Raw genomic sequence first — 13,367 nt, 5'->3', positions numbered from 1 at the left:
CTGGGTTCTTAGGCTTTGCAGGCAAACACCTTAACCGGGAGCCCCCCCTTTTTTTGCTAATGTGTAACAATCTCCTTGCTTATATATTACATGGCAATGCCCTCCAAATTGAAACAAAACTAGGACAGGCCTACTAAGACTCACAAGTTTCAGGAAGCTCCTGAAACTTACAAGATTCACAAGGGGGCTGGCAAATGGCTTAGCAGTTAAAGGCATTTGCTTGCAAAGCCTGTAGGCCTAGGTTCATTCCACAGATGCCCAATGTGGCACATGTGTCTGAAGTTTGTTTGCAGTAGCAAGAGGCCTGGCTCACCCATACTTACTCTTTTTTCACAAATAAATAAATTTTAATTTTTTATTTAGTTTGGGTTTTTTGAGATAGGTTCTCACTCTAGCCCAGGCTGACCTGGAATTCACTATGTATTCTCAGGGTGGCCATCAACTCACAGTGATCCTCCTACCTCTGCCTCCTGAGTGCTAGGATTAAAGGCGTGCGCCACCATGCCCACCTTCAAAAAAAAATTGGGAGGTCCTGGAGAAATGGCTTAGTGGTTAAGGCATTTTCCTGAGAAGCCAAAGGACCCAGGTTCTATTCTCCAGGACCCACGTAAGCCAGATGCACAAGGTGGTACATGCATCTGGAGTTCCTTTACAGTGATGAATGTCCTGGTGTGCCCATTCTCTCTATCTCTCTCTCAAATAAATAAAATAAAATAAATATCATTAATTTTTTTTTTCTGGTTTGCACATATGCACGCATTGCGGGGGGAGGGGCAATGTGTACTCCCCAGGACCTCTTGCCACTGCAAACAATGTCAGATGCTTGTGTGACTATTTGGGTCCAGCTTTACATGAGTAGCTGAGGAATTGAACCAGGACTGCTGGGCTTTGCAAGTCAGTGCTTTAAGCACTGAGCCATCTCTTTGCCCCGTTTCCCCACAATTAACCTTTGAAACTTCTTTTATTTTTTTTAATATTTATTTACTGCACACACAGAGAGACATCAAGAAGAGAGACAAGACAGACAGAGAATGAGCATATCAGGGCCTCTAGCCACTGCAGATGAACTCCAGATGAATCTTTGTACATGTGGCTTTACATGGGTCCTGGGGAATTGAACCCAGGGTTTTAGGCTTTGCAAGCAATTACCTTAACCACTGAGCCACCTCTCCAGCCCTAAGCCCTTCTTTTCTCTGTCTTTGTTCTGTTGTTTTTGGAAAAAAATAATTTATTCTTGTTTATTTATTTGAGAGAGAGGGAAAGAGGCAGGTAGCGAAAGAAAGACTAGGCACACCAGGGCCTCCAACCACTGCAAATGAACTCTAGATGCATGTGCCACCCTGCGCATCTGACTTACATGGGTCCTGGGGAATCGAACCTGGAACCCTTGGCTTTGTAGGAAAGTGCCTTAGCAGCTAAGCCATCTCTCCAGCCCTGTTTTGTTGTTTTTAGAGACAAGGGCTTGCTGTGTAGCCCAGGTGACCTTCCTGCCTCGACTTGAGTGCCATGATTACAGGCCAACACCACCATGCCCAGCCTTGTCTGCCTCATCTATGAAAGGACGGAACAGTGCTTCATGAGCTCGAGGTGAGAACGCGCTTGTAAAGCGCTCAGGATGCAGGGCACACATTCGTGCTCAACAAGTCACAGCATCATTAACTCTGGTGTCATCCGACAGGCTGCAGTGACTAGGGTATCTGCTCTTTGGAGGAAGAGGCAGGCTATGTGTTGATTAAAGTGTCTTCTGGGATGGGAAGATGGCTCAGAGGTTAAAGGTGCTTGCTTATAATGCCCGTTGACCAGGGTTCAATTCCCTAGTATCCATGTAAAGCCAGACACAAAGTGGTGCATGCATCTGGAGTTCATTTGCAGTGCCAAGAGGCATTGGTGTGCAGGGAATGGGGGCCCACACCTTTATTCTCAGAACTCTGGAAGGAGAGCTAGGAGGATCTCATATGACTTGGAGGCTAGCCTGGGCTACAGAGTGAGTGCCAGGTCAGCCTGGGCTACATCAAGACCCTACCTCAGAAAAATAAAGAGACCCTGGTGTGTCCATTCTCCTTCCCTGCCTTGCAGTGATAAATAAAATAGATAAACTTTTGTTTTGTTTTGTTTTTTGTTTTTTGAGGTAGGGTTTCACCCTAGTCCAGGCTGACCTGGAATTCACTCTGTAGTCTCAGGGTGGCCTCGAACTCACGGTGATCCTCCTACCTCTGCCTGGTTGGGACCAAAGACGTGTGCCACCATGCCCAGCTATTTTATTTTGAATCTTTTTTTTTTTTTTTTAAGTATGGCAAAGGTAGGAGGATCACCGTGAGTTCGAGGCCACCCTGAGACCACAGAGTGAATTCCAGGTCAGTCTGGGTTAGAGTGAGACCTTGCCTCAAAAACCAAACAAACAAAAAAAGAAAAGACAGTGTCTTTTTGTCTTCTGTCACACTGCATCCCTGTTTCCCATATGAGAAAAGGTCTGGAGAAAGTCACTTTAAAGCCACCCATTCAAGAAGCCATAGGCCTTAGCAGTCACACGGTCTGGATCCAGGAAGAAAAGGAAGTTCACTGTTCATTTTCCTTTTTCAATTGAGTTCAGACATTTCCAACAAGAAGCAAAAAGAACCTGTCTGCTGAGCCACCGGACCTCTCGCCTGACGGCTGAAGCGCTCTTAGTGCTGTGGCATGGTGCCCGAGCACCCCTGCAGCGTTTTAGGGAGTTGGGGCAGAGGCGAGGGCCATGCCCAGCAGGTGCAGGTCACACGACTGCGCAGAAGGCAGACCGGGCGAGTCTCCTCCGGGGATTTCTTCTGAGGGCTTCCGTGGGCCATGAGGATGGCCTGAAGGAGAAGGGGCCTATGGTGAGGAGACTAAGGATTACAGGAGGCCACCTCGCCTCCTGGCTCCAGCTTTCTCCCCATGCACTCTGGCTGCGTTCCCGGCAGGAAGAGGCAGGCTTAAGCTTCACATCTCCCCTTTCTGCAGTGCTGACCTCTCTCTGTCTCTGTCTCTCTCCCTCTCTCTCTTTGTCTCTCAAGCCTGCACTCACACCATGTAAGAGGCAAGGGCTCCCTGGGCCTCCACAGCCAGATAACGGTTGCCAGACTGCTGAAGGGCAACACCAAAAGATGCCTTGCAGCCTGGGCACCAGCGCCTATCTTCCCCCAACTTTACTCTTTCTTTCTTGAAATATCTGCAAGAGGGCTGGAGAGATGGCTTAGCGGTGAAGCACTTGCCTGTGAAGCCTAAGGTCCCCAGTTCAACGCTGGATTCCCCAGGACCCACATAAGCCAGATGCACAAGGTGGCGCATGTGTCTGGAGTTTATTTGCAGTGGCTGGAGGCCTTGGTGTGCCCATTCTCTCTCTCTCTCTAAAATAATTTTTTAAATATTTTATTTATTTATTTGACAGAAAGAAAGAGGTATTTAGCTGAGAGAAAGAGAACTCCAGATACAAGAGCCACCTTGTGCATCTGGCTTATGTGGGTCCTGGGGAATTGAACCTGGGTCCTTTGGCTCTGCAGGCAAGCACCTTAACCACTAAGCCATCCCTCCAGCCCTCAAATATTTTTTTTTAAATCTCTGCAAGCTCCCTCTTTCCATTCCCCAGGCTTCCCACAGGACTCACCTACTGGCTTGGCAGCCACTGGGTACCAGGATCCCTGGGCCTTCTGAGGGATCACAAGCCTTGGGGCCGGGGCCTTCGTGAAGAGGGTCCGACACATCCATCGCAGGCCTCTCCACAGCAGCACACAATGGTGGAGAGGAAGCTTTAAGGGAAGAACGAGGAGGGTGGGTGTTCGAGGATGGGCCGCGGTCTCTGCGGGGAGGGCGCCCTGTACAGGCCAGGTGCTTGGTAAGCGCAGGCGACCAGACGCCTGACCGCGGCGCGTGTCACGGTGCCGGGAAGGAAGCGCAGTGAAGAGGGCGTGGCAGCAGGTCCAGAGGACTGCGCATGAGCTGCAAAGCGGGGACGGGGCTGCTGAGCCCTGAGACTCCGTCGGAAAAGTGCCTGCAGTGTCTGGGACTCCACAAACCTCGGTGCTCCTGGATGCAACGTTCTTTTTTTTTTCAAGGTAGGGTCTCCCTCTAGCCCAGGCTGACCTGGAATTCACTATGTAGTCTCAGGGTGGCCTTGAACTCATGGTGATCCTCCTACCTCTGCCTCCCGAGTGCTGAGATCAAAACTGTGTGCCACCACGCCAGCTTAATTATTTTTCAATGAGAATTGAGACAGAGAGTCGGTATGCCAGGGCCTTAGCCACTGCAAACAAACTCCAGATGCCCACATCACCTTGTGTGCGTGTGCATGCGCCACCTTGTGCATCTGGCTTACGTGGGCACTGGGGAATCAAACCTGGGTCCTTAGGCTCCCCGGGCAAGCACCTTAACTGCTAAGCCATCTCTCCAGCCCAGATGCAACATTCTAGAATGTAGACCTTAGGAAAGGAAAGCCGTGGGAGCAAGGAGAAAATGTGAATCTGCAAAAGTTTCTGGGGAAGGTAGGGACCAGGCCCTGGAGAGGCATGCAGGGAGGTGGGGAGGCTGTTGCAAGGGCTGGAAACCTGGGGAGCCAGGGTCAGGTTGTGGGAAGAGAGTTTCACTCGCAGGAGCTGCAGTACAGCGGCCAGCCTCCTGTCACTCACGCTCAGGTCTCCACGGTCCTAACGTCGCAGTCACGGTCTTGGGCCGCTCTTCCTTTTTCTCCTCGTGACCCTCTTCAAACTCGTCCTCATCCCACCCACTGGGAGGCCTGCAGGGGCAGAGAGCTGGGTGTGGCCAGGCCACGGGCCACCCTGCCCTGGCCCGCTCCTCCCTGGCAGTACCCTCTTCCGCAACCTACCCACAAGCCCGCCTGTGCAGGACGCGTGCTGCACTGCTCTGCACCCTGGCTGAAGTCTGCACCACCAGGGAGGCCCTGCTGGGTGCCCAGAGCCTTCCCAGAGCTGGATCTTGGGGCTGAAAATGAAGGGAGGATGCCGGGGATGGGGTGAGGAGAACAGCCATCCCATGGATGTGCTCAGCAGCTGCCTTCAAGTGGCTGAAATGGCCCCACAGACAGACTCACTGGATAGGGACAGCCCAGGGAGCACGGCTTACCTGTGTGTGGCCTGTCTCTGTGTGTGTGTGTGTTCATGTATATGTGCACGTTTGTGTGTGAGTGCAGGTGCACGCATACCACAGTGTGTGTGTGGAGGTCAGAGGACAACCTGTGGGTAGGTCGTGGCTGGTCCACCTCACTTGAGGTGGGATTTCTGGCCCTGGACTTTCCAGCTGCACTTCTCTCCTGGGTTTTGCCTTAACCTTCCAGAAATTCTCCAGTCTTTGCTGCTGCGAACAAACTCCAGATGCTTGCACCACTGTGCATCTGGCTTCACGTGGGTACCGGGGAACCAAATTCGGGTCGTTAGACTTTGCAGGCAAACACCTTTGCCACTGAGCCATCTCTCCAGCCTCTCAAGTCTTTTTTTGGGGGGGGGCAGGGAATGGGTTTCGAGGTAGGGTCTCACTCTAGCCCAGGCTGACCTGGAATTCATTATGTAGTCTCAGGGTGGCCTGGAACTCACAGCTATCCTACCTCTGCCTCCCTGGTGCTGGGATTAAAGGCATGTGCCACCACGCCCGGCTCTTCCAATCTTTTTAAGAGCCAGTGAGTCGTCTTCCTGGAGCACCATCCCCATCCTGTGGCCATTTTGAGAACTGCAGCGAAGGACCCGTTCCACTATTTGCAGGACTTGGGATCCCTGATCACCCAGAGGTCTTCACTAAAGGGCTTTATCCCCAGTGAGCCCTTGTGCTGGGGATAAGCCACAATCTCCACCCACACGCTGCCTCCCACGGCCGGATGGACAGACATCCCACGTGCAAGCCCAGCGGGAGATGGACGCGTGCGCAGTTAAGCGTGGCAGCCCTAAGGCCAGCAGCCCTGCGGACAGCCGTGGCCTCGGAGCAGCCCGTCCCCACTCCGCTTCATCTGGAGTGTCACCTCACCAGGCTGTGAGCCTGGACCAGCCCCCCACTGGCCAGGTGGGTCCGCATGGCGTCCGCCAGCTTGGCCACAAGCCGCTCTCGCACAGAATCTGGTTCCTGCTGGAGAGAAGGGGACAGTGTGGGAGTGAAAAAAAGAAAGAAAGAAAAAAAAAAAAAAGCCTGGGCTTTGCAGTCTCAGGGATGGAGACAGGAGGAGAAGGAAGAGAGGAGGACTCTGCTCCGCTCTTGTCTTCCCTCCCCCTGGCTTTCCCAGGATCTTTCAGTAGTATTCTGGAATGTGCCACAATGTGTCCAGTCAGTGCCTGTTCGGTGGTTGCAGGAGGGGTGTGGGGCGAAGGCTCAGAGGCAGTAGTGCCCACTGGAGAAGGCTGAGGAAGGGGGGATGGCGGGAAGGACTGGAGTCTAGCACAGCACAGCGGGTCTTACCTGACCCTGGGCCAGGGCTTCCTTATAGCGCTCCAAGGCCTCCTCATGCCGCCCCAATCTGGCGGCTGCAGCCCCCAGCCCCTCGCAGGCCTGCCAGAGTCCCTTCCTGTCTCCTGGAAGTGAGATCCTGTGCCACAGACCCTCTCCCTGTCCCCCATCTTCCTCCCCACCAGCTCTATGCACCCCCCCCCGAGTCCTTGGGTTCCCCCTTCCAAGTCCCGTGCTAACCCGGTCACTCTTACTGGAGTCCCTGGCAGCCTGCAGAGCGTGCAGGTAGCTGTCGCGGGCAGCGCTGTGGTCCCCCAGCTGGCTAAGTGCGAACGCCATGCCGCCGAAGCTTCGGCCTTGCTCCCGCCGCCGCCCCGCAGAGCCTGGCCGCAGAGCAGGGGCCTCCTGTGAGCCAATGTGCAGGCCCGCCTCGCAACCTGAGTTTTGGCCCAAATGCCTTCCCTGGCTAGTTTGAGCCATGTAACAACATATAAGTCAGGCAAGTTTGGGTTAATCGCCCCCTTTGTATTTATTTATTTTATTTAGTTAGTTTTGGTTTTTCAAGATAGGGGCTCGCTGTAGCCTGGGTGGCCTTGAATTCACGGTAATCCTCCTACCTATGCCTCCTGAGTCCCGGGATTAAAGGCGTGTGCCAACATAACCCCCTTTTCACATTTTTTGGTTTTATTTACTTATTTATGAGAGACAAAGAGAGAGAGCATGGGTGTGCCAGAGCCTCCAGCCACTGCAAATGAACTCCAGATACGTGCGCCATCTTCTACATCTGGTTTACGGGGGTTCTGAGGAACCGAACCTGAGACTTTAGGCTTCTCAGGCAAACACCTTAACTGCTAAGCTATCTCTCCAGCTCAGTAGCCCCCTTTTTATGTGTGGAAACTGAAACACAGAGGGAACTGCCTGGCTGCTCAGTGTCACACTCTCAGTGGGAGGAGGTGCCGGGCTCTTTTCCCAGCTTCCTGTTACCAGGTGCTGGGCCCACAACTATGTCCTACCTGGCTTTTCCGTCTCAGGCACTCCCAGCCTAATAAATACTCCCAGAGGTCCAGCCACCCTTGGTCTCTGCTCTCTCTCTCTCTCTCTGTCAGGATCTCATGTGCCCAGGCTGGCCTCCAACTCACTGTGTAGCCTAAGATGTCCTTGAACTTCTGATGTGTCCCCTGATTGCTGGGAACACCACCCCCCACACCTGGCTTTGGGACCACCGCTGAACTCCCTAGTCTCATTCCTCCGCCCTGGCACCCACCGTGCAGGTTGGCTGCCTTCTGGAGAAACTCCTGGGCTTCGTGATAGTTGCCCAGGGCGAGGTGAGCCATCCCGAGGTTCTGCAGCACAGTAGCCTTTTCCCCTGGCCGCTGGCACCGGGGCAGGGCCTGCAGGAAAGTCTCCACCGCCAGAGGGAACAGCTGCAGCTGGGAGTAGCCGAGGCCTAGGTCATTGTAGAGGGCCCCTAGAGGGCACATACGCAGGGTCACTAGTAGCCAGATCAGCCCTAACTGTGGGCACAGCTCCTCCACGGTCCCCCCAGTCCCTACCACAGCCCTCTGGGCATTGTCAGGCTTGGCCTCCTCTTCAGAACCACACCTTCTCCGCCTAAGGCCTCACCCAGCAGCCCCGACTCGGCACTCCCGTCCGCAAGCCTCCGGCTCTCCTCCAGTACCTGCAGCACGTCACTGGGCCCACGCCCGCTGCCATTCAGCATGCACCCCGCTGCGGCCCCCAGGGCCAGGGCCGAGGCCCAGGGCCGGCCTGCGTGCGCGTAGGACTTGCTCGCTTCCTGCAAGCAGTGGGCTGCTTGATCTGGACATCCCAGAGCTTGGTAACATGCTCCCATTTTGGCCTGGACTTCCCCATAGTCGCCCTGTGGCTGGTAATGGCCCAGGGCCCGCCGATACCAGCTCAAAGCTTGAGGCAGATCCCCAAGGGCGTGATAGGCCAAAGCTACATTGAAACACTGGTCACCGTGGCCCCGGCCCTGGGCCTTCTGCTCAGGATGGGCTTGCAGAAGTATTCCCAGACCTCTAGCTGGATCCCCAGTCTCCACATAGGCGGCCCCCAGGTTGAAGGCACACGCCCGAAGCACAGAGCTGCTTCTGGTTTGGGGGGCATCGGAGGCCAGCAGGAAGGCCTTCTGGAAGCTGCTCAGGGCCTCGTGGGCCCAGCCAGCCTGCAGGGCCCTGAGGCCAGCCCTGGTGAGGGCTTGGATGCTGGCCTCTTGCTGTAGACTCTTTCTCTTCTTTTTCTTTCTGCATTTTGAGGATTTGGCCAGAGGTGCAGCCTCCCAACAGCTATCCTTAGGGTTGGAGCACGATCCAGGGCTAATAGCAGAGAAGACAGGGGTCATGGTGCCAGCCTTGGCTTCTCCCCTCACCAGGTTCCCTTGAGGGCAATTCAGCTCGACCTGCGACCTGCGCTGGGTCACGGGGCTTTAAGAAGGTCCCTCTGACATCTCACCCTGCTTCATGTGTCCCCCTGGGCAGCATTCAACTCTCACTCTCAGGTGCTACTCTCCTTCAAGACTCAGGTTTTCAGAAAGCCCCTTCTATAAGCGCCAACTTCAGAAAGAAATATCTTCCAAACACTAAAATAACAGAAAAAGAAATTTAAAAAAAAGAAGGAACAAAAAGCCTAAAACAAAAACAAAAGGCCAGGCGTGGTGGCGCACACCTTTAATCCCAACATTTAGGAGGCAGAGGTAGGAGGATCGCTGTGAGTTCGAGGCCAGTCTGAGACTACAGAGTGAATTCTGGGCTAGAGTGAGACCCTACCTCAAAACAAAACAACAAAAAAGTATTTTTTTTTTCAGCTTACTGAGCCAAATAAAATGCTCTGGAGACGGCTGGTAATGATGGCTGCATGGCAATGCACTGAACTAGACAACAGGTACTTCAAACAGCTCATAGAGTATTTGCTTAGCTTTTGAGAAGTCCTGGGCAGTCTCCTCAAAAAAAAAAAAAAAAAAAAAAAAGGCTAAGATGGTAAGTTTTACTTTACCACAATTAAAACTGTTTGTGGGGCTGAAGGGATGGCTTAGCGGTTATTAGCGGTTAAGACGCTTGCAAAGCCGAAGGACCCAGGTTCGACTCCCCAGAACCCATGCAAGCCAGCTGCACAATGGGGCGTATGCATCTGAAGTTCCTTTGCAGTGGCTGAAGGCCTTGACGCACCCATTCTCTCTCTCCCTGCCTATTTCTGCATCTCTCTCTTTCTCTCAAATAAATAAAACTAAAATATTAAAAAAAAAAAAAAACTTTGTGGAATGAGCAAAGAAAGTGTGGCCAGGGCCGCTCCCATATCACCTCCCTCACACGATGTGTACACACACACACACACACACACACACACACACGCCCACTCAGGACCCAGATGTGTAAACCAAGATGGAGCTCAGCTCCGCCAGCTCCTGCTGTTTGCCTGGAGCCAGGCTACCGAGCTGGCAATGAGCTTTCTGCCGGGAGAGGGCTCTATCTGCACTCCCTGGCCCTCATCACCTCCGGGAACTTCTCTCTCCCCAACCCACCCCCTTTCTTTCTGCTGTCTGGTCCAGTCCTCCGACATCCGCTCTGGTCCCTGGAGTCCTCTTAAGCCCCGGCCCACTCATCACAGCAGCGTGCGTTTCCTGTGGGCATCTCTCCTCGGCCCAGGCTCGGTGCTGGCCACTCTCCCCCCTGCGGGGGACACAGAACAGGCCTTGACTGCCCAGCCCTCCCTTCTTTTTTCTTTTTTGGGAGGAGCAGGGAGAAGGAATGCATTCTTTTTAAGGAAATATTTTCTGGGGTTGAAATTTTCTCAGTGGTAGAATGCTTGCCTAGCAAGCATGACGTCCTGGGCCTGACCCCCAGCACAAAGGAAGAGGAGGAGGGGGAAGGCCTCCCCTTTAGTGCTAAAACTAACCGGAAATACTGACTTTCCAACGTCTCCGACCTGCAGATATTCCCAGCTAGTCCCACCCGGCCTTGGAGGCCCCACAACCGCTTACCCCTGTGCCCTCCACCATAGTTGGCCTTCTGGAACAATCCCTCTGGCTTGCGTTACTTCCTGCAGCTTTTAGCTCCCAGCTCCCAGGGTTACCAGGCACCTGGGCACCACCCTCCGCTCCTAGGGAATCCTCTGAGCGACAGCTATAGTGGCCTATCTTAGTGTCCAAGCTTAAAGGCGCTCAGCCGCAGACAGCTGAGGGGGACTCCTCTTCCTGCAGAAACTGCCTCTCAAGTTCCTCACTTCAAGCAACAGCTCAAAGCTTATCAGCTAATCAATTACACCCTCACAGATCATCTGTCCCGTCCTGTGGGTGGTTGCTTGTTCATCTGTCTCCTCTCTTTCTTTCTTCCTATCTATCTTTCCTTTTTAATTTATTTTTTATTTTATTTTATTTTTTTTTTGGTTTTTCAAGGAAGGGTCTTGCTCTGGCTCAGGCTGACCTGGAATTCACTATGTAGTTTCAGGGTGGCCTTAAACTGATAGCGACCCTCCTACCTCTGTCTCCCAAGTGCTGGAATTAAAGGTGTGCGCCACCATGCCCCGCCAAACCCACATTTTCTGATTCGAGGTCATTAGGTTAGTATCTCACCCACTACCTGATGATTGCAAGCTTTAAAGTGACACAGGCTGTCCTCGAATTTCGTGGGCACACACTGCCTTGCCCACATATACACACATGCATACTGTGGTCTTGCATGTCGCTTTGTACTTGGTAACAGGGTGAAAGGTGATGGTTATAAAAGGCCTGAAGATCAGAAGAGCCTCCCTGTCCCCGGACTCCTTTTCTCAGCCCCACTGATCTGTGACGTCCAGTTTCTGCTTAATGAGAGGACAACAGGCTCCAAGACCACAGGGACCCAATGACCCAACTCACCCAGGGTGGCCTGCATCCAAGAGCAAATGTCCTCATTTTACCTAGAGAAAACTCTGTTTTCAGTAGAAAGGCCTTTGCCAGAAACAAACTTCAGAGGAAGAAGTTGGGCTCAGCCACATTTGCCCTGCGTTGGTGCGGCCAGGGCACCTAACAGAGCGTCCACACCTCAGGCCAGCTCCCAGCCGGCCACAGCATCTGCCCAGGGGCTGGGCCTTCAGGATAGCAACCCAGCCTGCCTGGACCACATAGGCCCTGCTGTGGCCCTTCACTCAACAGGCTTCCTTTCAGGAGAAGGATTTGGGAACTGAAATTGCTCTCACCAAGGTGCCAATAACTTGCCTGCAATCCAGCGATCATTTCTAGACCATTTTTCTATTTGATTCCCTGTTGTATCCACCATGTCCCTGCATCCCCCTCCTCACTTCCTATGACCCACTGTGTCCTGACTCCCTTTTTCTTCCCTGACAATCCCATCACTTTCTGGGTCCTGTCTACCACCTAAGAGCTAGTGTTCCTCAACATCCTGCCCTTGCTATTCTGTGTCTCGCTCTTTGTTTTTCCAGGTAGGGTCTCGCTCTAGCCCAGGCTAACCTGGAACGCACTAGGTAGTCTCAAGGTAGCCTCAAACTCACTCACGGCGATCCTCCACCTCTGCCTCCTTAGTGCTGGGATTAAAGGTATGCACTGCCATACCCAGTGCTATCCTTTCTCTCTTTTCTTTTTTTTTGATTTTGTGAGATAGGGTCTCACTCTAGGCCGCTGACCTGGAATTCACTATGGAGTCTCAGGGTGGCCTTAAACTCGCGGTGATCCTCCTACCTCTGCCTCCCGAGTGCTGGGATTAAAGGTGTGTGCCACCACGCCCAGCACTATTCTCTCTTGATCTCTACATACAGAAAAGACTTTACAGGCGCTTCCAGGAACACTTCACCTATTGCTCTGATTTTTTTCACTACTGGAGATTAAACTGAGGGCCTCAGCATGCTAGGCAAACGTTCTACCACTGAGCTACATCCCTGGCCCTTTTGAAAAATTTTATTTTGGTGCTTGCTTTGGTAGCACATATACTAAAAAAAAAAGAAAGAAAGAAAGACAGAGACTGGGAAAATGGCTTAGTGGTTAAGGCATTTGCCTGCGAAGCCTAAAGACTCCAGTTCGATTCCCCAGGACCCACATAGGCCAGATACACAAGGGGGCGCATGTGTCTGGGGTTCGTTTGCAGTAGTTGGAGGCCCTGGTGCGCCCATTCTCTCTTTCTCTCTGCCTCTCCCTCTCTCTCTCTCTCAAATAAATAAATAAATAAATAGTATTTTGTAGAAAGGAAGAAGGAAAATTTTATTTTGAAGCCTGGAAGATGGATGGCTCAATGGTTAAAGGCAGTTGCTTGCAAAGCTTGCCAGCCTGGCTTTAATTCTCAGTGCCTGGTATTTGTTTTCAGAAACAAGCAGCCCTAGTATATCACACCCCGCCCCCCGACACACACATGCAAATAAATAAATAAACATTTTAAAATTTTATTTTGAGACAGGGTCATGCTAAGTTGTCCACACTGCCCTTGAATTCACTATGTAGTCTCAGGGTGGCCTCGAACTCTCGGCGATCCTCCTACCTCTGCCTCCCGAGTGCTGGCATTGAAGGCGTGCACCACCATGCCTGGCCCTGCTCTGATTTTAATACCACCAATACTTCCAGATGTTTATCTGTAGCAAGCTTGTTCAAGTGAAACTCCTATTTCCTCATGCACAGTGTTATCAGAAAATCCATGTACTAGAAACCCAAGAGAAACCAGGAGTCTTCTTTCTCTCAGCTGATGGCTCTACCTCTGACACCCCTTCAATGTACCCTCTTTTCTGCAGTCTCATGCCATGGCCTTGGAGGTACCAGTCACTAGTGTTGTGATCTTCCTAAGCCTTAGTTTCTTGTCTGTATTGTGACAAGTAAGTAGGTTGGTTCTTGGGCTGGAGAAGTGGCTTAACAGTGAAGGTGCTTGCCTGGGAAGCCTAAGGACCCATGTTCAACTCGCCACATCCCACATAAGCCAGATGCACAAAGGTGAGGCAAGCGCAAGGTCACACATGCCCACTAGGTGGCACAAGAG

General features: G+C 52.5%; 1 protein-coding gene across 5 annotated transcripts; it reads right to left on the bottom strand.

Moving 5' to 3' along the window:
* Positions 1-2,372: 2,372 nt before the first annotated feature.
* Positions 2,373-10,509, bottom strand: Ttc24 (tetratricopeptide repeat domain 24). 5 transcript variants are annotated; one of them, XM_045137876.1, is made up of 12 exons: positions 10,394-10,452; positions 9,935-10,082; positions 8,869-8,995; positions 8,020-8,732; positions 7,661-7,864; positions 6,651-6,779; positions 6,409-6,521; positions 5,983-6,081; positions 4,835-4,950; positions 4,638-4,744; positions 3,620-3,827; positions 2,373-2,847 (listed from the first exon to the last, which is right to left on the bottom strand). In XM_045137876.1, the coding sequence occupies exons 3-12, from the start codon at positions 8,895-8,897 to the stop codon at positions 2,664-2,666; spliced, it is 1,902 nt and encodes a 633-aa protein (XP_044993811.1). In that variant the 5' UTR covers positions 8,898-8,995; positions 9,935-10,082; positions 10,394-10,452; the 3' UTR covers positions 2,373-2,663. The 5 variants fall into 5 exon arrangements, with proteins under 5 accessions (XP_044993811.1, XP_044993815.1, XP_044993814.1 ...); XM_045137880.1 differs by having other exon boundaries at positions 2,373-2,831; XM_045137879.1 differs by having other exon boundaries at positions 3,620-3,761.
* Between the last annotated feature and the right edge of the window lie 2,858 nt (positions 10,510-13,367).

Source organism: Jaculus jaculus, chromosome 19 (genome assembly GCF_020740685.1).
Source record: "Jaculus jaculus isolate mJacJac1 chromosome 19, mJacJac1.mat.Y.cur, whole genome shotgun sequence".
NCBI classification, from domain to species: Eukaryota; Metazoa; Chordata; class Mammalia; order Rodentia; family Dipodidae; genus Jaculus; species Jaculus jaculus.
The sequence above is the reverse complement of the archived record's forward strand: the minus strand, read 5'-3'. Positions and strand labels throughout refer to the sequence as shown.

What these genes read in the sequence shown, in the direction of transcription:
- Ttc24 (XM_045137877.1), bottom strand. Translation starts at nt 8,897, where the DNA reads ATGCTGCCCAGGGGGACACATGAAGCAGG. An exon ending in TGCCGAGTCGGGGCTGCTGG is followed by an intron (nt 7,865 to 8,019) that starts GTGAGGCCTTAG and finishes TGTGCCCTCTAG; the next exon opens with GGGCCCTCTACAATGACCTA. An exon ending in AGGACCGTGGAGACCTGAGC is followed by an intron (nt 3,828 to 4,637) that starts GTGAGTGACAGG and finishes TGGCCTGTACAG; the next exon opens with GGCGCCCTCCCCGCAGAGAC.